This window comes from Xiphophorus couchianus, chromosome 6, assembly GCF_001444195.1.
Source record: "Xiphophorus couchianus chromosome 6, X_couchianus-1.0, whole genome shotgun sequence".
Classification (NCBI taxonomy): domain Eukaryota; kingdom Metazoa; phylum Chordata; class Actinopteri; order Cyprinodontiformes; family Poeciliidae; genus Xiphophorus; species Xiphophorus couchianus.
Genome location: NC_040233.1, coordinates 23,819,436 through 23,841,447, shown reverse-complemented (window position 1 = coordinate 23,841,447; position 22,012 = coordinate 23,819,436). Strand labels below are relative to the sequence as shown.

Here is a 22,012-nt window from a genome sequence, read left to right as displayed (position 1 = left end):
AGAGCAGGGATGCTCTTACCAGAGAATACAGCAGCGCTCCAAGACATCCATAAATGATGTTGGCCACGTGGGAGTAGTAGAAGGTGCAGAAGAACCCAAACATGAAGACGTCTACAGCCATGATTAATAGGACGCCATAATAAAGAGTGAAATCATAACGAGTCTGAAAGCAGAACAGAAGGACACCCAGAAATACGTCACTGAAGATTAGTGCCGCTGGATGCAAACCAGGATCTGCAAACTGGCAATTGATGTTGATTACAGGCATATATGATTTTTTAAAAATGTTTTTAATTATGTTTTTTCAATTGCACTTTTTTAAAATCTGTTTTTAATAATTAAATTGTTACAGTCTTATGTTGTAAATCTGCCCTTAATGTACAGTTTCTTACTCTTATTTCATTGTTTTTGTATTTTTTATTTTTGTGTGAATCCATTTTGCTGTTGGTTTATCTGTTCTGTTCAATTTTCATTTAGGGAAGCTGCAGCCAAATCCTCTTATTTTAAAATCCAACCTAAAATAACCAACAACACACAGTTACCAATCAATAAATCAATCACGTTTTTATTAATTAAAAACTTAATAACGCCTAATTAATGAAGTTGCTGAATATCTATATAAGCTTTGTGTATGTAGCTTGATTTGTGCATTCTACCCATCAGTATTTTGCAGGGATGTATTATTTAAAAATATATCATTTTGTATTTCCATTTGTGTCTCAACTGCTTTCTAAAAACAGCTTAAAAAATCTGGCAATAAGTCAAGGTTTTTGTCTGAGTCGTTTAAAAAACCTTCGGAATGTAACGATACAAATTAGCGGGCGCTGCGCCGTTCCCTAGCAACCCCAGCCCGTTACCTAGCAACCCCAGCAAATCCCAACGGAAAAACTAGCAAGACGCTCTAAAGAGGCCTCAAACGGACCTCAAATCGATATTACAGACAGACGGAATAATAATTTTCCTTATTTAGGAGATTTTTGAATGAAAAAGCACCGCCAACCTGTGATGCGAAGACGATAATGGCGACAGACATGACCAGCGTCACCCCCATGGTGATGACCACCGCGGTGGTGTTGTGGAAGGAGGCGACAGTCCCCACCATGTAAGACAGACTTAGGGTGACGATAACCTGCAGCGAGAAAATTCACTTTATAACACACTTTGCTCGTTGTCTATGCTTTGCAGCTTTACTGTTTGACCTATTTATTTATTTAGTTTGCTTTGAGAGAAATATGCCCACCAGCCCCACGAGGTTCCAGGGGTGACGCCGGCTGAAGGACCTGCAGCAGCTGAGGGTGAAGGCCACCACGATGAAGACGATGAAGGAGCTGAGGTAGGCCCACAAGTTTTCCTGCACGGCCTCTTTCACCACGCTGGAGAAGGTGAACACGCAGACAATGCTAAAGGTGAACAGCAGCTGGAGCGTCAGGATGCTAAACACCTGCAGGAGAAAGTAAGAGACGTGTGTATTAGAGCTGGGACTTTACCGCGTTAATTTCGATTTATTAACTACATAGATTTTAACGCAATTAACTGTTTTTTTACGCACCTGAGCCGGAACCTTTGTGTTGCGTTTCTGGTACACCCGTAAATCTGTCGCACAAGCGACATCCGTAAACCGTTGGTTTGTAAATAACATACGAGAAATTTCTCCATCGTAACATTAAAAAGTATAAAGCAAATGTTTTCAAATCCATAGAATGTGTTGTTTATGATGAGAAAAATGAATACAATTAAGAAGTTTTTTTTTAAATGGAGAGGGAACAGATTATTTCAGACAGCTGAAATATTTGGTTCCACCAAGGTAACTGTAGCAATTAAGCAGCAAACGTTTCCAAATGTACAGGATTTGTCCAGTGGTTTCTAAAAGGATTTATTTTCTCCTTTGGAAAGGGAATTGTTCTCACACATGTCAGAATAATAGAGAAATATTTTAAGGCATTTAACATAAATGGTAGAAACTTATTTTTGGCCCCAAAAGCGACTCTAAATGTCACTATTGCATTAATTGGTTAATCTAAAAAGAACTAGTTCCATTGGCAAATTATTTTACTTATAGCAAGACATTTTACTCATGTTTTAAATGAAAAAATCTGCCAATGTAACTCGTACTTTTTAAAATCAATATTAAGGAATTACTGACTCCTATATCTTGCTGAAAAGTTACTTGTAAGTAGTTTTGTTTATTTCAAGTGTAGTAAGATATAGAAACTAGACCCAAAAAACTTGGTAAGATTTTGTGTTTTTGTAGTGTAATAATTGAACATTTGAGTGGAGACAAACCTTTCTAGCAAACCCTCTCCTCACAGTTTCGTCCTCAAACGACGACGACACAAAGGGAGTCGTGTCCGATGCGATCTCTGGGTTTATGTCTCGGAAAGACTCGTATCTGGTGACAACGGCCTCACTTTGGTGCGGACCGTACCCGACCGGGTCCGCAGAGTAAGCTGGAGGCGACTGGTCATGGTAGGAATACGGTGGAGGCGAAGACGGCTTAGGTATGAGTGGCTCTCTTTCATCGGCCATGTTGGCTGAAACAGAAAGATTCAGAGACTCACGTGAGGGAGAAGTAGTTCACCAGCAGAAGTGAGTCGATTAGGGTGGACTCTCCTTTTGCATCAATGTGGAAAAGAAATGCAGAAGTAAAACTTGAGCTGTGAAGAATTATGACAAAAATCAGTTTTTCAGTTCTGTTGATTAACCGTAAATCTGAATTTGAACAAAATGTACCGTATTTAGAAAGACAGTAGTTACTTTCTTAACTATCAGGAAGAAATCACTGCTTTTAGAAGTTTCTTTTTTTTTATTTTTAAAGATCCACCTCAAAATATACAGTAAATAAAACTGACAGCAGTCACCTGTTTGTCATCAAAAGAAAAAAATCCTTCACCATTAAATTTGGAGGTTTTATTTAAAATTGTCCCACTGTGACAAATCTCAGCTGAAAACAGAGGCATTTATGCTCAACGTGGCTTTTAATACTCAGTAGTGTGGCATTTATTAAGTATTTTTTACATTTATTCTACTGTCTCTTGTGTTGTATCTTTTTTTACTCAAGTTAAAAAGAGGATTAAAAAACATTTTTATCTAAGTTAAGCAAAATTAGCCACTTGCTAGTGTATATTGTAAAGGGCTATAATAATAAGTGTATTATTTTTAATAAAACAATATATAATTATTTTTAAAAATTTATTAAATAAATCACCTAGGCACAAGAGTAATCTTGTCTATCTACGTAATTTTTGTGGAAATTTTTTTTACCTGAAGATAAAAAAAAAACAATTCAATAGATTTATTTGGCTCAATATCTGCACATCTTTTCCCTCGTCTCAAGTAGAGATGTTTTAGTTCTCAGACTTGTTTTATCCTTAAATTTGGTGGTTTAAGTTGCCCTTTGAGATTTCTCTGTAAAACTTTGCAGCATTTTAAAATGTTTCAGAATAAACCAACCGATCCTCTTACCTTTTCCTCTGAGCGGCTCCACAGGTTGAAGCAGTTCTGCTGTTTGAGGAGGAAATGATAAAACTCACTTTTAAGAGACTTCTCGTCTCTTTAAAGTGATGCAAACAGTTTCGCTCTGATGACTCGCCTCATGTTCACTCAGAAAAGATTGGCAGCGATCACAACTACAGATTCCTGAAGGTCGCGACCTTCAGAGGTTTTATCTGTAAATGCATATAGAAAGGAAATAAAGAGGAAATGTTTATATTATCAGAACTTATTACCTTTATCGTTGTCTCCAAGTGACAACAATAATCTACCCATCCTCTTTTTTTTTTAAAGCTAGATGTAGAAAAATCAGCTTTTTTTAATTCACATTTTCAAATTTTGTTTAAAAAGATCTAGAACATCTGGAGAACTGTAGGAACGCTCTGTGCTTTGGCAGGAATACATTTAAAACACGCAAGACACTTAAAAAATACATTTTAAGGATAAATTATTAATTGGTTGTAATTTTGGGTGTCGTCACAACTCAGATTTTGGTTCTGAACTCAAACAGAAACTGAAAGTTAGGACGGATCTGACTAATCGCTGAAAGAAACGTCGGTTGACACAAGTTGTTTTTATAACTTCCCGTTTGTTGATGGTTTTTGATCTAGTAGATAAACAAAACAAAAAGCAACCAACAGACTTTAAAATGAGTCTTTTGCCACTTTATAAGAGTTTTTTCAGTTTTTCTGCTTCCTCTGGTTCAGGCACAGATATCAGACTATAGATCTACCCTCAGTTTCCTTTTTTCCTGTTGCAGAAGCAAACTCAGAAAGTTGTTGCTGCTGTTAAACTCTGAATTTATTACACACTCAAGGTCACAAGTGTTGACTCAGATTCATTCAAATATATATGTTAAATAAAGCAATACTGGCAGGTGTATAAAGACAATAATATAATGGGAAAGGAGTATTTACATTTCATCAAATTATTGCATCTAAAAATTTATTAACCCGGTAATACGGCAGATTATTTAACTTATAACAAAACATTTGCCATGTTATAAGTGGAATAATCTGCTTGTGGAACTGAACTTTTTAATCAGTATTAAGAAATTACTGACTTAAAAAAAAAAGCTCCTCTATCTTGCTGAAAAGTAGTTTTTTTCAAGTGTATAAAGATATTTGCGCTCTAAACTTGACCAAAACTACTTGGTAAGATTTTGTTTTTTTGCAGTGAAAACTCTTCTTTCTGCTGCAGAAGTTATAATTGATGCCAAGCGATGACATCTGGACTTTTCTGTTTGAAGGATCAGTCAGTTTGCATATTAGATGTGTTCTGGTTTTAGCTGGACTCTTAAGGTGACACTGACTGGGTTTGATGATCATTGTAAACAACTAGAAACAGGAAGGAGTTAACCTTGAAACAACATTTCCTTCTGGTCATGTCTGCACAAAGCAAACCATAGATTCATGCTCTGCATCTTGTTAGCTTGAAGGGTAAAACTGAGAGTTTGGTCTTGACATAAAAGCACAAAGAGGAAATGGCTGAGGGTCATTGTGTGGTTGGGTAGACTCGAAACAGCTGCTGCAGAGCAAACCTACACAGCAGCAACAAACACAAAGCAGATAAACGCAGCCCAGGCTTCCCATAACCCGGCCGATGTTATCTTTCTGTAGAAACGAACAAACGAAGAGCCGAGTTTTATAAATGTCACCAATGCATCTCACCAGATTCTCCAAGAGCATTGTGTGTTTTTTTCTTCTATCATTTAGATTCTATCTGCAGCTTGACAAACTACAAACATACAAACCATTCAGAGGCAAATCATGTACCTAGAAGCTGTTAACCAAAATGCATGGCTGTTGTTGACAAACATGGAAGGAGACCAAACATATGAAACTGCATCACCATGAATATACCGACCCCCCAGCGAAACATGGTGGTGCACAGAAGGGGCCGAGAACCAGAGTTTAGGACCATTTGTTTAAACAGAAGCACATTCATAAGTTAAAATGGTCCAGTCAAAGTCCAGAGATAAAACCTAATTGCTCTCCATCCAGCCTGAGTTTGAGCTGTTTGGCAAACAAGAAGGGCTAACAATTACTAATACGACAGAGTATTAGGGCCATGCTAAGAAAATTACGAGAATAAAGTCGGAATATTATGAGAATAAAGTCATAAAATTATCAAAATAAAGTCACACAAGAATAAAGTTGGAATAACACAAGAATGAAATCATAGTATTATTAGAACTTTTGGTTAAAACCAATAAAATTCATGTAAATGTAAAAAGCACAGTGTAGTAATACTACTTTTAGAAGTACATTTTTTCCAAAATGTTAATCTAGTAAATGCAACTACTACCCAACTCTGCAGATAAACTGATATTTTAACATCTTTTACAGCTCAGTATTTGTGTATTTTTGATTATGAATCTGATGGTTTCAAACAAACACAAAGCAAACGACTTTTCTCACACATATTTATTGTAAAAAATACATATAAAAACAACTTCTGAGACATACAAAAGATCAGAGCTTAGAAACAGTATAATTGAACAGACAAGGACCAAGCCATTTTCTTGAATTGCATTACATATTTACAATTTAATAATAATAATAATAAATAAAGTTAAATTTGTTTTTATACCAGAGTCAAGGCAGATTGTCCATATCCAGAGGATGCAGACTCAGCCATTGTGACCCATTTTTAAAACTTTCTCATCTAAAACACGGAGCCCCGTGTTTCAGAACCAAATCTTTGAGGAACGTCTTTAAAAAAAAAAAAAAGAAAGAAAGAAAAATACACACCATCCTTGGTTGGAGAACACAGAGAGCATTTAGCTAGCATTGGTAAAGAAATAAAAAACTGAGGTATTGCACCACACAGCTTAGAGAGGGTAACAGAGTAAATGAGAGTAATTTAGGGGGGTTAAATCCAACCTCCATGAGCATAAACAAACACCCCCATCACACCCCCCAGCCAAAGTATACAACATCATAACTGACCTCTACAACGAACGCAACGTCACCTCGACCTCTGCACACGCTCACACGACACTCCCAATGCACAGACTCACTTTTGGCATCTTTTTTTTTTTTCCTTTCTCCATTTTTAAAATTCTCCAATATATATTTTTATGCTTTAATATAAAAAGAGAAACATGCACAGCGCTGCCCACTAGTGGTGGGGCGAGTCGTAGCACCTCAGACTGCAGAGAACCGTGAACCAGGGGAGGAAATTAAAGAAAACCAAGACTAATCCAACTCTTTTCGCCAAAATTGTTAGCATTAGAAGTGACTGCACGACAAAAAATATAATTATTAAAAATTGAAATCACCGGGCGTGCCGTGGTGGCGTAGTGGTTAGCGCGACCCGTATTTGGAGGCCTCGAGTCCTTGACGCGGCCGTCGCGGGTTCGACTCCCGGACCCGACGACATTTGCCACATGTCTTCCCCGTCTCCTGTCAGCCTACTATCATATAAGGGACACTAGAGCCCACAAAAAGACCCCCTGAAGGGGTAAAAAATAAAAAATTGAAATCACCAAAATGTTGATTTTTTTTTTTTTTTTTTAAACCTACTCAGCAATAAGAATATACTCTGATTTTTATGGGATTGTAAATCCAAAACTTCCTTATTAAACGAAAGGCATCCAGTTTGCTTATTGTTCTGGGCTCGATTGAAGAAAACTGAGAAAATAAAAAAGTTTTAATACAGCAAATAAAAGCAGATTTTGGTGAAACAGATTGTACTTTAGCGTACAAGTCAATGAGTAAATGTGGTCCTAGTTACCATGACAACGGAAGGAAACCAGAAAAGTTGCAAATACACTGTAAAAAACACAAAATCTTACCAAGTATTTTGGTCTAATTTCTAGAGCAAACACTAACATACAGGTAACCTTAGCAAGTTATAGGAGCTTTTTTTTTAAAGTGAATAATTCTTTAATATTGATGAAAAAGTACTGGTTGCACTGCCAGATTATTTAACTCATAACAAGACATTTTCTCCATGTTTTAAGTGGAATAATCTGCCAGTGGAAATAGTACTTATTGACTTAAAAAAGTACACTTGAAATAAGACAAAACTACATGTAACTTAGAAATTTGCGCTAGAAACTAGACCAAAATACTTTTTATTTTTTTTGCAGTGTAACATTTTTGTAAGTAGATTTTTATTTAAAAGTAATAGATTATAATTCTCAAATTTTGGTCCGAGGGCTACACATAATCAATCCAGGAGCCGCAAGTGGCCCCCGAACCCTACTTTGAACACCTTTGCTCTAAAACTGAACCGTCTGGGTTGAAAATCCATGAAACAGATAAAAAGAAATCAAGTTGTTTGTTCTGCTGGCTCAATTTAAGAGCCCAAAAAAGGCAAATCAGCACAAAAAAGGCAAAGGAAAGCCACTTAACACATTTAGCAATAATCACAATATGTCAGCTAAAAATGCTCAAAATAAAAAGGCAGGGTGGAAAAGCAAGAGGGTGCCTGCTGCTTATGTAATTATTAACCATAAGCTGTCCATAGCCCCCAGTGCTGTGAAGAGGAGGCAGATGCCACATGGCGTAAACATGCCCCCAAAAATCTGTCTACTCGTCCCGGCGCGATCCGGCGTTGGCGAGAAAAAAAAAAAGAAAAAAGAAACCGCATTCATAGAAAGTACCAACCAACCAGACATCTGCGAAGTTTACAACAAACACAAACACACTTTAATGTATATACAAACAAACACAGGACAAATTCACCCCTCCGTCGCTCACCGTCATCCCAGATCGTATGAGAAATAACAGAAAAATGCTCCAGCTGGCGCCAACGCGGTGCTACTGTCGAAATCTTCCTGAACAATCCCCACGGCAACAAGGAGACAAAACTGGCCGACTTTAAAAGAAACAAAACACAAAGGCCCAAAACTTCCCCTGAAATGTTTAAAGATAACAGAAAGCAAGAAAAATAATAACAAAAAACAGAAAGAAAGAGTAGCAGCAGCCCCCCTTTCCACCAAAAACAGGTCCTCCTCGCGTCAGAGCAGAAATAAACGTAACAGCTGAAGATTTGGTTAATTTGGGGGGAAAAGCAGAGAAGAAGAAACATTCATCCGATGTAGGACTTGCAACAATACTTAGTTTTTGTTTGTTTTGTTTTTTGCAAAAATAGTTGATAAGATTCAGAGACAGAAACGCACAGGAGAGGCGCCGGTCACTGAAACTCTATCTGGTTTTCTTGGATAATAATATTTAAATTACCCCCGGTGATACGAGTCCACACACACACACACAAACACACACTCACAGACAGACATCTCTGTTATTAGACGGAGCAGCTGGTTTCAAAGTCGGCGTTTGGCAGGTCGAGTTTAAATCGATAGAGGAAGATCCCGCTGACCTTTTACATCGGAAACGGAAATATGAATTTTGCTCGTTCAATTCTTGATTCTTATTGTGGTTTTGTTGGGATCCGGTGTAATCTCCTGTAAAAACAGGAAAAAAAAACAGAGAAAAAGAGAACATTTAACTTCAACTTCTCACACTGCAAAAACACCAAATATTACCAAGTATTTTTGGCCCAGTTTTCAGTGAATGTTTCATTTTTCTGTTGTTTTTTCTTTGCCTGTTCGCAGATCTGTGCCAGAAGAACCAAGAATTAGGCAGATTTCTTCTTGCATCCTTAATTTTATCAGTATCATAGTAAAAGTTCAACATTTTACTGCGTTTGTGTTGCAGCTTCAATTTGCCTGGAATAGTTATGCAACTTTTAATTGATTCAATTTTATCTTTAAAGAAAGAGGAAGGAGTTTTTCTTTCACTAATGATTTGAAAAGTTAACAGCCGTTCATTTCTTCTGCGCAGCAAAAACACAAAATCTTACCTAGTATTTTTGGTCTAGTTTCTAGTCCAAATATTTTGGGTCACTTCAAAGAAAATCTAATTTACAACTTTAGCAAGATAGAGGAGCTCACTTTATGTCAACAATTCCTTAATGCTGATAAAAGTTTTTGTTCAGTGGAACTTGTACTTTTTAATCCTTATTAAGAAATTATTTACTCCAAACAAGCTCCTATATCTAGCAGAAAACTTACTTTTAAGTTACTTTTGTCTTATTTTAGATGTGCTGAAATATTTGGACTAGAAACTAGACAGAAATACTTGATAAGATTTTGCCTTACCAAGTATTTTTGCAGTGCACCTCAGTAAATACTGTCATCATCAGTAATCTGCACACTGAGGTAAACGGCGTCTCTGAGCAGCAGAGAAGGATGAAGCACTTCCTGTTTTTAAGTAACGGCTGTAAAGCAGAGAAAGTAAATTTCTCTGCTTTACAGCTGAAGTCGCTTCGGTGGAAAAATCCAACATGTTTCTCTTTAATAAGACATAAATAAATTCTTCTTATTGCAGCCCAGCTTCCAGGCTGTGGGTGAAGCTTCATGTTTGTCATTAAGTTCAGTAAACTTTAGCTTTTTGGAGATTTATCCCAGCAGTCCTTAAAGTTTCAATATTTGGGGCCTGCCATGCAAAGCAATGGCAGGAACCTATTGCTATTCTCCCAAGAAAAGTTTCTTTATTATTATAATTCTTTATTTTTCATCCGTCACCGTTAATGCGGCTCATACCGCTGCGTGCACACCTACAAATGAGGTATCAAAACGTGCAGAAAATTCACGCCATTGGAGCTATTACTTTTGGTGGGATTTGGGGTTAACATGGCGACATAATTCGCAAAAAACTATGAAAAAAAACCCATTATAAGTCAATGGGAAAAATCCTAGAAATACCCTATTTTTGAGGATTTTCCGTGTCGTCACGAATTCACGTAGAAATGCCATTCAAATTTCATTTTGTAGATACGTCTGTGATCTCTTCGAAAGTGAAGACGGCTCGTCGATACCAATTACGGTTTGTCCACAATTTGTCTCTAAGCGACCCAAAGTTTCTCATTTTTCCTAAAATTAGAGTGTGAATCTTCCTGAGTGCCCCTCTGCTAGAGTGAGAAATGAAGAGATTTTTTGAGCCCAAGATAATTTTGAAATCGCCATCACGCCCACAAATATCGCACGATTGGTATCAAAATCGGTCCTGACATGGATACGCCTGTCTGCTCCGGTAAAATGTTTTCGAAATTTATCTAGACCGTATGGTTTTCTGTCACGGTGCTTCAGAGCAAAGTCATGCGACAGGATTTTCTGAGGCTATCTTAGGCTCTCTCCCATGTATTTGACTAGAATTTCAGATCTGGGCACAACATTTCTTTCTCTCATCGCTGTAAATGCTCTGAGTGAGGTACAGATATGAATCTCGGGACTATCGCAGAAGACACATAGCCCTCTCATACACTTCAAACGCTTTTCGAATATGTATTACGGTTCCCGAATGGGAAGGATTTGTTTCCAATGCTTTTTTCAGTAAAACTTGTTGGCTCAAAGAGAGTATTCTCTGTCTCACCCTCTGTCACTAACAGTTCACACCCTGCTGAGACCATTATTTACCATAGCAACGGAACTCAAGAGGCTATTGGCTGCTGATTAGGACTACAAATACGCATCACTGTAGTTCTATCTAACCCTTTACAACTACTTGCTGCTATGGGCTGTATATAACTGATTTAACTCAGTAACTGTTACACATGGGATTAGTTTGGAACTTTAAAATGAAGCATAATAATAATTTCAAAATAAAAGCCTTGAATATTTTTACATCATGTAATTGCTCTTTTTGGCTTTATTTGACTTTTTCATCCAAAGCACTGTTACACATGGGATTAGTTTGGCCCTTTGAAATGAAGCATACTGAAAATTTCTAAATAAAAGCCTTGAATATTTTTACATCAACTACTTGCGTTTTCAGCATTATATAACTGATTTAACCCAATGACTATTACACATGGGATTAGTTTGGCCCTTTGAAATGAAGTTTAACAAAAATTCCAAAGTAAAAGCCTTTAATATTTTTACATCAACTACTTGTGTTTTGAGCATTATATAACTGATTTTATCCAATGACTGTTATTCATGGGATTAGGTTGGCCCTTTGAAATGAAGCTTAACAAAAATTTCAAAATAAAAGCCTTGAATATTTTTACATGACGTAATTGCTCTTTTTGGCTTTATTTGACTTTTTCATCCAAAGCACTGTTACACATGGGATTAGTTTGGCCCTTTGAAATGAAGCATACTGAAAATTTCAAAATAAAAGCCTTGAATATTTTTACATCAACTACTTGCGTTTCAGCATTATATAACTGATTTAACCCAATGACTATTACGCATGGGATTAGTTTGGCCCTTTGAAATGAAGTTTAACAAAAATTCCAAAGTAAAAGCCTTTAATATTTTTACCTCAACTACTTGTGTTTTGAGCATTATATAACTGATTTTATCCAATGACTGTTATTCATGGGATTAGTTTGGCCCTTTGAAATGAAGCTTAACAAAAATTTCAAAATAAAAGCCTTGAATATTTTTACATCATGTAATTGCTCTTTTTGGCTTTATTTGACTTTTTCATCCAAAGCACTGTTACACATGGTATTAGTTTGGCCCTTTGAAATGAAGCATACTGAAAATTTCAAAATAAAAGCCTTGAATATTTTTACATGACGTAATTGCTCTTTTTGGCTTTATTTGACTTTTTCATCCAACGCACTGATAAACATAGGATTAGTTTGGCGCTTTGAAATGAAGCTTAACAAACATTTCAAAATAAAAGCCTTTAATATTTTTACATCAACTACTTGTGTTTTGAGCATTATATAACTATTTTAACCCAAGGACTATTACGCATGGGATTAGTTTGGCCCTTTGAAATGAAGTTTAACAAAACTTCCAAAATAAAAGCCTTGACAAAATTTTAAATCATACTGAATGGTGCACGTCCGCCTTACTTAACGTACTTGTGGTTCTCCGCGTGCTACTGATTACGTTGCGGCGTTCTTTAGCGTCGATGCCAATTTGTGGCGTGACAACGCCGGGCCCAAACCCACGGGCGCGCCTTGGCAGGCCCCGGCTAAATTTCTTCCGAAATTTTCTAGTTGCTCTTACAATGATAACTATGACTTGAGTCACTGTCTGAACAAAGTGAGAAAAGATGAGGCAATCCCCACTATTTCAGACCAAGTTGGTGACGTTTAAATTATAGAACGAGGAAGTGGGTGAGAAAATATTTTAATGACATCAAACCTGTTATTTTTGCTGCTCGGCTGCTGACATGAGCAGGCACACAGACGAAGCTGCTGGTCGGATGAGTCATGTTTTTAAATGTATGAATAACTACTTTAGGTTGAGAGGACTGCTAGATTCAATGATTTTAGTTGTTTTTTTTTACCAAATGAAACTTGCAGAATGTATAATAAAACATAAAACTCTACTTAAGAAGCATTTTTAAATCACTGTGCAATGCGATGAAGAAGATGTTAAAGTGTTAAAATCAATTCAGTAGCAGCAGCATAATTTCACTGAAAAATGTCAGGAAAAACAACCTTTAATATAAAAACATTTTCATTCAGAAAAAATGTTTTAATCAAATTATTGTTACCAAACAGTTTCTATAAATGGATACACATGAACCAATTTTAAAATGTATTCTAATTAAATTTTTCAGACTATCTAGGAACTTTTAATCCATAAGTCTTTGTTTCTCTGGGGTGTGAATATGATGCGACACCGGTCTCACTTCCCACTGTTATGTCTAGCAACAATGACGGCACTAAACACATGCTAATTAATGACATTCATTAATTTTACACAGAAATATATATTTTTTTAAAAAAAACATGCAAATGCAAATAAAAAAAACTTAAACAGCACAAACTGTGTAAGTTTGTTACTTTTTGTAGCACCAGATTTTTATTTATTTTCTTTAGAACTGTTCATAATAATGTTTAGACTGACGATGGAAAACCTTTTCTCTTTCCTACCATCACAAATGTAAACATGCAGTTTGCTGAGCCTCACTCTTCCACTGAAACTTTATGTTGAGCTTTTCAAAAACAAAAACAATCTACGTGGGTTTGACATGAAGCAAAGGATGAATATATAAAAAATAAACAAGTAACATCCAGCCTGCTTTAAATGAACAGGTGTAAAAAAAAAAATCTGTCATGCTGTGGGCCTTTTTCATTTTCGGGGAACGTTTGCCATAGTTCAAGAACTTATTTAGGAATTTGGTCTTTAATCAGGATAATGATGAATCGTTCCCAAAGTTAAAGGAAGGAGCTCCACATGCAGCCACAAATTAAAGGATAATAGTATTTAATTATATATAAAACCAAAACTAGTTGAATGTTTTCACACTGTAAAATGCCATTTTTTCTACATTTCAATATGAAATTATGCAATTGGATTATAACAGTATTTATATTTTCAAGGATGTTTACAAGCACTGCAAAAAAAAAAAAAAAAACACACAAAAATCTTACCAAGAATATTTTTGTCTAGTTTCTAGTGAAAATATCTCAGTTCACTTGAAATACAAAAACTAACTTACAGGCAACGGTTCAGTAAGAAATAGGAGCTTGTTTTGAGTCAATAATTCCTTAATATTGATCTTTAAAAAGTAGATTATTTCACCTATGGCATGGAAAAAATGTCTTGTTGCAAATGGAATAATCTGACATGCATCCATTAGTTTTTCTTTATTTCTTATTTCAAGGGTTTTAAGACATTTGCAGTAGAAACTAGACCAAAAATGCTGAATAAAATTGACCAACTTTTCCAGACATGTATAATCTGAGTCACCTGTAGCGTGGGCTTACCTGAGTCGATCTGGTCGCTGGGCTGGAAGCGCCTGACCTGCGAGTCAATCGAAGGGATGTTCGGGGCAGCAGGGCTTCACCTTGGACCAGGAGTCGATGCAGCTGCACAAACACAAAACTCTCTGATTAACAGACGCTAATGTAACAAACTGAGGAGTCGCCCACAAGATTTCATCGACTTCCTGAATCGCTGGTTAGAAGCCGGTGAAGGGCTGATGAAAGATGAAACCATACACTCCTGCTTTTTGATTAAGAAACCAAATAATTAAGAGACAAAGCTGCATTTTTGGTCTAAGTGCAAGATTTGATTACTTTAGAAAGCTTCGCATGCCAGGAACTGTTCTTCACCCTGCATTATGTGCTTGTAAAACCACTAATTAGAGAAGCATCATAATGACAGATAAGAAAGGGAGAAGTGAGGAAAAATGCGTAATTTATCACAATATTTCACAACAAAAACAGACTGGATGGTTTTCTTTTTTAATACATTATGCGTCTCTGATAAACTGAACCAAACATCCACTAGTTGGAGCTGAATGTGATTTAAATCGTGTTTATTTTATATATTATCAAATGTGTTGAGTCAAAACTAAAATCACAGCAACTTTTTGTTGCAACTTTAAACTTTTTTCTCACCAATAACGTTTAGACTGACGATGGATGTTTTCGTCAGTCTAAACGAAACTTCACTCCAGGGAACTTCACTCCGGTGAAGTTCCCTGGAGTGAAGCTAAATTCCAACACACTCTTGGGTGTTTTAAAAAATGTGCAACATTTTAAAACACCCAAGTAAATATCGGTTATTGGTCATAACAATATTGATACCGGATATCGATATTGGCCCACATTTTTGTGTCTGAGCATCACTACTTCTGTGTGTGTTGTTCTTTTTTTGTTTCTACTCTCCAGTTAACGATTAATCAATTACTAAATTAATTGATAAATATTTCAGTAATTGATTAATCCAATTAATCATTTCATCCCCAAACTTTACTCTTAGTTATAAGATCAGGATAACTTTCTTTCAAAGCACTTGCTCTATTTAGTAAAGTTTAATAAATTAAATAAAAGTTGATTTGAGTGCAGCAAAGTCAGTTTTCAGTAAAGGTCTCTGGATAAATGTTGCTCTAGTTATCATAAAAACTTAGTTATGAGAAGGTGAATATTTTGTGTTGTACTTGAAAATAGGAAAAATATGTCAGTAATAATTTTACTCTGATTAAATAAAAAATAAATAAATCTAACTGCATCAACCCATTCTGCAGGATGGGCCAATTTTGTATCTTTCTTTAACTGCAGTTGGAGGCCGCAAAAAAAAGAAAAATCAGTAAAAGGGCCACAAATGGCCCCCAAACCGCACCTTGGAAACCCTTGCTTTATAAATTTTTTCTGATCGACTTCTGTTATCAAACATGACGAATCATGTAATCATTTTCAGCTGTTTCACTCTCCGATTTGCTTCCTTCCCTGAATCTCTACTGCTCCATGGGGAAAATTAAAAATTTCCTTCACGCAATCCAACGACCACACCTTGAAAAAAAAAAAAAAAAAAATAGCTGGAGGCGAGCCCGCCTTCAACCAGAACCGAGGTGAAGTCAGTCATCCGTCTGATCTTGAGTGAAGTTCCCTAGAGTGAAGCTAAATTCCAACACACTCAGCTTTTCCGTGTGAGGAAATTACACGGACTTCCAGGCCGGGACGTTCTTGTATCTGCTTGCCTCGACGGCTCGGCTGTGAGACAACTTTGACGGACAAAAAAAATAAATAAAAAAAAGGTGGAGAGTGGCGTCGTCCCCGCGAAGCTCGCACTTAAAAATCTGAAGGAGTCGGCGACGGCTGGAAAACGAGGGGGAAATCCAAGAGAGGCTCATTAAAGCACACTGCGAAACGCCGGCGTAAATGTGCTGGAACCAGGCAAACACCAGAGGTCCTTTAACAGCTTCATAATTATTAAACCTCCAAGAGGTTTCTGAACATCTGAGGGTGTGCCGAGCTCATATGTAACGATGTTTTAACAGTTGGAGAAACATTTGTGGTTCAGTTTAAAGCTGCTAAATTCCAGAGAAGGACATTTGATTCTCTAATAATAATCCAAGTTTAATTTACAAAGCTTTTAAGATAACTTCAGAACAACCAGTCACACTGCAAAAACAGGATCTTACCAAGTAATTTCAGTCTAGTTCTGGTGTAAATATCTTAGTATGCTTGAAATAAGACAAACTATTAAAGTAGCTTTTCAGCAAGAAATTGAGGCTTCATAAATTAACTTAAAACATGGGAAAAATATCGTTATAAGCAAAATAATCTGCCGACAAAACTAGAACTTGTTAAGCAATTATTTACTTAAAAAAAGCTCCTACTTCTTGCTAAAAAGTAATTTGTAAATCAGTTTTGTCTTATTTCAAGTGTATTAAGATATTTGCATTAGAAACTAGACCAAAATTACTTTGTAAGATTTTGTGTTTTTGCAGTGAAGAAGAAACGAATAACTTTCCAAATCAGTGGTGAACCAAACTCCTTCCTCATTTTTTAAAAGCGTAGTTTTGTTGCATCGCCATCTCCAAAAGGTCAAATTAAAGCAATTAAATGTTGCATAACCAGTTACGGCAAATTAAAACTGCACTGCAACAAAGGGTTTCTTGAAAGATTTGTTTTGGGTTTATCCACGATTTGTTAATGACTTATAATTTGAGATATTATAATTTAATATAAATTACTATTTAAAATTGTAAGTGTTCTTTAATAGACATTTAGTTAATATGTCGTTCAAAATGGACTATTTGTGGACCTCTAAAAGAAGGGACTATATATCCCATGTATATCATAGCTATTATGCAAGAATGCTAATGGTTGTGAATGCTAATGCTAGTTAAACGGCATATAAACTGTATTCCTGTAATGTCAAGTAGTTTCTCAGTCATTAGAACATTTAGCAGCGACTACATGAGGTGGATAAACAACGCCAAGACCCGCCTCCTGGCTCTGATTGGCTGTTTTTGCATATCTTCAGATGGCAACAGCAGCTCAAGGAGGAGGTGGAGGAGATCCATCTTTTCACAGATTATCTGTCTGATATTAGAGTGACAGTTTTAACAGTTATGTTAAAAAAAACATATCTTGGTCAAAGCTACATATTGCAGAATAATTAGCTAAAATAATCTTTAGCTGCAGTCCCAAAATTTGGAAATTTATCTATCAAGTGTTTTTGACACAGGTGGGCAGGGTACCTAAAAACTTTACTAAAGCCAGAGAAGCACTACTTCAACGTACTTTTACTCAAGTAAATGTAAAATTTAGCCATCCAAGCAATTACTCAAGTAAGAGTAAAAACGTATTTGGTATAAAGTCTACTCAACTACTGAGGAACTGATCAAACTATCAATCATTTAATATTTTAAAATTACATAATCAGACAGACCAAAGTGGAAATTTTGGTATTTTTAGGACAAAAACGACAATAATTCATACAAGTAACAAAAATAACAAAATCAGGCAAAATACATTTTTTCCAGACCAGTTTTTATTAATAAAAAACGTTTGAAACTTTAACAAAAAATGGATGTGTGTGTCTGGTGAGTTTTTGGTTAAAATATGTTTGTTTTTCACTCAGTGGGTAGAAAATCCAGAAATTTTACTCAAGTAAGAGCAGAAATACTTCATAATAAAATTACTCAAGTAAAAATAGAAAGTACAGCATAGTAAAAATACTCCTAAAAGTAATTTGTTTCCAAAAAGTTACTCAGGTAAATGTAACTAGTTACTACCCAACTCTGGTTTCTGAGAAATGTGTTAAATACTGAAACAGTTTCCATGCACGTGCTGAGCTCTAAATACCTTTTGTGGTAGACGCAGAGGCAGGCCAGCCTGGCGATGGTCTCCCCCTGCACCAGGTCCTCCAGACAGATCGAGCATTCCCCGCTGTCTTTGCTCAGCACGTCCGCTGTGAACAAACGCACACACACAAGGCGACAGACAGCGTCATCGTCGGCCTTTAAAAACAGGAATAACACACACACACAGCTGTCAGAGCGTCAAGTTACTGGAGGCTTACTGTTGTAAGGTAGCGGAGGAGACGTGAGGCAGCTCAACAGGTGATCCTCAATCCGACCGCCTGGGAAAGGCTTCGAGCAGAAAGGGCAGCGAATACCTGCAGAGGGCAGAGCTGGGATTAGGACACGATGTCATTTTGGACAGAGATGAGCAAATAAAACTGAATTCAGATGATGCTACCTCGACTTCGGCTGGCCTGAAATAGAATCATTCGACTGTGTGCATCCGTATAAAAACAGTGAGTCACGCCTGAGGGAAAGCCAGCACTCAGCCATTCATGGATGTGACAGTCAGGCAGAAACAGCACCTTGCTGCCCTACATTCCCCCCGCCGCCTCCTCCATCTATGTGCCGCTGCCAGCTTGTGAAGTTGTGACCCATTTCCCTACTCTGGCTGAAGGGCTGGCCCAGGAAACCCACCACTCTGCAGCGTTGTGGATCAAAATGTCATGTTTTCAGTCATAACACCACCATCTGCTTGCATCTGATTATCCTGAATGTATGGCTGAAACGATTAATCGTTTATTGAAAGACTGATCTGTTTTTAAATCCTCCAGACAGAAGGTTGTCTTTTACCGCTCCAAAAGAAAAATAAGGGGAGGGGATTTTGACTTTTATCGAATATTGAAAATCTGGTAGAGCTGAAACGGTTAATCGTGATTAATCGATCACTGAAAGACTGTTCTGTTTTTAAATTGGTCAGACAGTAAGTAAGTGTATTGTCGTTTATCACTCCAAAAGAAAAATCATAAAAACCGATAACCAACCTCTACCTATGACTTAATGAAATAGTCAAAATCTGGTAGGGCTGAAACGATTAATCGGATTAATTGTGATTAATCGGTTAGTGCATTTAAGCATCTTTAGAAGAAGTAGTTTTATTTATATAGCACTTTTTCAGCAACAAGGCAGTTCAAAGTGCTTTGGCAATCCAGTTATTTAAAAAAAAAAATGCAGATATACCTTTTGCTATAAATAATGAAGTGTGCACTAAAGAAATGCTAAGTTATTGCACCTTAGGCAATAAAGTTCTTATTTTCTTATTCAAAAAAGCAATCATTTGCATATTTTAATGTATTTCTAATAATGTATAAAGAAAAGGCTTAAGTGGTTAAATGAAATACCTGCAGAATATGTAGATTTTTTAAAATCAAATTAAATTGATTGTCAAAATAATCGATTATTAAAATGATTGTTAGTTGCATGTACTGCTTCCCACCTTTTGCAAACTCATCTCCCCCCTGAAAAAGGAGAAACACGGTCGGTTGCTTCATGTTTTTAACTTGCATGCTGGAGGATTGTCAAAGACAACCGCTGTCTTACGGAAACGTGAAAGAGCTTCTGTGTCGCCACTTACAGTTCTACGCCACTGCTCCGCCGCAGACAATGGGGTCTCTGATGGTTTCAGTCAGCATGCTAGCACGGGAAAAGAGATTAACTGTCCAGGAATGTAAATTCCCCCAATAATCCATTATAATTTCAGACCAGGTTGATCCAGGGGGATTTTTTAAAATGAACTAAATCCTCTGTTCTATCAAAACATAATTATATATCTTAGGAAAACAGGATTAAATATTCAGATAGTTTAATTATGTGGAGCATTATGCATAACCTCCCGCTCTTAGGGTATCAGTGTGATAATCTTTTTTGGAAATATTACATGTTTCTGGTCTCCACGTCTGTAAAACTGTGGGTCAATGTGATATTGACCACGTGTTTTTAATTTCCTCTTGTGCAATGTTTTTATTCATTATTTAGTCAGTGAAACAATGGAGTTTAAAGGTTTACACATGTCAGGGAAGCAAGATAAGTTTACCTAAATTAGCTTATATGGCGAATTCTGGTACATTTATATGATTGTTTAAAGTGATCATGTTAAAGTAACAGACGATGCAGTTTTCTGTTGAATGAGAAATGACTTTGCCATTGAAGGACAACACAGTTATTGCAAATTCAACACATGAACTGTTTTTATAATAAATAGTGCTTCTGTGTTTTAGACTAACATTCACTGATTGTTATGAAAGCACAAACATTCGCTACCTGCATTTAACAAAGTGTTGTGTCTTAGAGATGCACCGATCCATTAAACAGACATTGGAAAAGGCAGATTTTTCCCCATCCAGGCTTTAATCCAATTATAGTTTTCTCATTAAATGCATCAAAAATAGAAACTACTGCCGTCTTAATCCTATAAATACATAAAATATATCCTTGGATGCATAGTTTCCCCAGCTAGTTTCACTAGGACAGGCTCAGGTTGGTGTTTATCATGTCAAGTATGGAAAATTCAGTTTTCTTTTACAATTTTTTTTCCCAAAAAGGTATCAAAACTAAGAAATTCCACCATGTTTGGTCTATAAACTCATCAACCACCAGCATGTGCCTTGAGACACTTTCATTTCTGGAAAATCAGTAATCAGTGAACCAGAAATGGGTTTGCCCATATTTTTTATTTGATCAGTTTGTTTGATGTTGCAAAATAGGAGTTTTCTTTATAGTTCAATACAAACCACAAGTATTTTAAACCAATAATAAACTTTGATCCATCTTTCTTCAAAGATAGCTAAAAAAATTGTTTCCGTTTAACAACCTATAGCATGAACTTTAATGTACATTTTGAATTTAGTTGGGAAATAAAAGGTTTGGGAACGATGCTCTCTTGAGCAAATTAGTATATTTCTTTTCATTGCTAAATATTCTATTGGATTCATAACTATAGGTTCTAAAATGAAAATTAAATCGGTCAAAAATCAGCCCTGGAAGACAACTAGAAATCGGTATAGGCTTGAGAAAAGTCTGATCGGTGCATCTAAATGTGTTAAATAAAAACAGATTTACAGAGACAGTGAAGTTGATTAACTTGTTTGGACAAGTTAAGGACGGACTTGGAGCGAAGTCTATTTCTGTGGCAAACATTATGAAAATTATATAACACGGCTTCGGTTCCTGACTGTATTTACTTACTGCCATGTCGGTTGTTAACACGGTAAAGGCCGATCCAAGCCTCCGACACCGGCCGCTGGTGTGTGCCACGAACGCGGGCGGACCTGGCTCCGACGCTGCGGGCGGAAGAGTGCCGATTCCCGGGGAGCCTCTCTGAAAAAGTGCGGTGTGGCGTGCGGCCTGTTTCCTCCCCGGCTTGGCGTTCCGCGTCGGCGGGGGCCCCCGGGCTCACGCCGCCGTCCTCCTCGGGTTTCCCCTCGCTGTTGTTGTCGTCACCCGGAGACGCCTGGCTAATGCCGGACGGTATGCTGCGGTGGTCGGCGGGGCTGCCGTCGGCGCTCGCCCCTCCATGCTGCCCCAAGTCCGAGTCGCTCCCTTCCTCAGATCGGCTCCTGTTGGCCTCCGTTTCCTCGAAGCTCACCGAGAAGTCGACGACGAGGCTGGTGGGCCTGGTACACCGGGGTCGTCGATAGGAATCCCGCTTTGAGCCATCTTTTACGAAGGGAGAGGGATCTGGGTCCTGAAGGCGACTCGCTCTCGTCCCCATCACTAGCAGCGGGCTGGCTAACCGCTGGCTAATTCAGCACACAAGAAGGGGACGCGTTCACCTCAAAACGACCCTTAAAAACACGTTAAATGTTCCGACCGAAGTCTCGAATACAAGCAGTTGCTTGGTAACGACTTCTTACGGAAGAGAAAGCAGCTGGCGGGTCGGTCTGGATGATCTCTCCCCAGCTTTTAGTCCGTCCTTTCCGTCCACATTTTCCTTTTATTTTTTGACGTGACCGTTGAAGCTGCTGCAGCGGAAATGAGTGCGCGTTCACTTCCTGTTGGAG

At 37.2% G+C, this 22,012-nt stretch overlaps 2 protein-coding genes and 1 long non-coding RNA gene across 8 annotated transcripts in view; 1 reads left to right on the top strand and 2 right to left on the bottom strand.

Moving 5' to 3' along the window:
- The window catches only part of LOC114147040 (protein lifeguard 1), a 6,922-nt gene extending 1,385 nt beyond the window's left edge, over positions 1-5,537 (bottom strand). Inside the window, exons 1-5 of one of the 4 annotated variants that reach the window (XM_028021571.1) lie at positions 3,463-4,336; positions 2,284-2,654; positions 1,241-1,441; positions 1,001-1,129; positions 20-163 (exon numbers count right to left, since the gene is read on the bottom strand). In XM_028021571.1, coding sequence (XP_027877372.1) covers positions 20-163; positions 1,001-1,129; positions 1,241-1,441; positions 2,284-2,526 — 717 coding nt within the window. In that variant the 5' untranslated portion in view covers positions 2,527-2,654; positions 3,463-4,336. Of the gene's footprint in view, positions 1-19; positions 164-1,000; positions 1,130-1,240; positions 1,442-1,549; positions 1,842-2,283; positions 2,655-3,462 lie in introns of those variants that run through there. The other 3 variants (XM_028021570.1, XM_028021572.1, XM_028021573.1) reach the window with 3 other exon arrangements.
- Positions 883-9,332, top strand: LOC114147043 (uncharacterized). 2 transcript variants are annotated; one of them, XR_003596010.1, is made up of 3 exons: positions 889-1,102; positions 1,216-1,453; positions 9,056-9,332. It is a non-coding gene; the product is annotated as an uncharacterized LOC114147043 (long non-coding RNA). The 2 variants fall into 2 exon arrangements; XR_003596009.1 differs by lacking the exon at positions 9,056-9,332 and having other exon boundaries at positions 883-1,102.
- LOC114147041 (E3 ubiquitin-protein ligase znrf1) lies at positions 6,943-22,012 on the bottom strand. Of its 2 annotated transcripts, XR_003596008.1 has the most exons (6): positions 21,198-22,012; positions 18,233-18,328; positions 18,016-18,121; positions 14,182-14,283; positions 8,694-8,905; positions 6,943-8,645 (listed from the first exon to the last, which is right to left on the bottom strand). XR_003596008.1 is itself a non-coding variant. In XM_028021575.1 (5 exons), exons 1-4 carry the CDS (start codon positions 21,721-21,723, stop codon positions 14,226-14,228), a joined length of 786 nt encoding a protein of 261 aa, XP_027877376.1. In that variant the 5' UTR covers positions 21,724-22,012; the 3' UTR covers positions 6,943-8,905; positions 14,182-14,225. The 2 variants fall into 2 exon arrangements, 1 of the variants encoding a protein (XP_027877376.1); XM_028021575.1 differs by having other exon boundaries at positions 6,943-8,905.

Excerpts from the sequence above, each read along its gene's own strand:
- LOC114147041 (XM_028021575.1), bottom strand. The coding sequence starts at position 21,723 with ATGGGGACGAGAGCGAGTCGCCTTCAGGACCCAGATCCCTCTCCCTTC. Across the intron at positions 18,122-18,232 it reads TCCTCCGCTACCTTACAACA|CGGACGTGCTGAGCAAAGAC; the intron begins GTAAGCCTCCAG and ends GTTTGTTCACAG. Across the intron at positions 14,284-18,015 it reads CTCTGCGTCTACCACAAAAG|CTGCATCGACTCCTGGTCCA; the intron begins GTATTTAGAGCT and ends GTGTTTGTGCAG.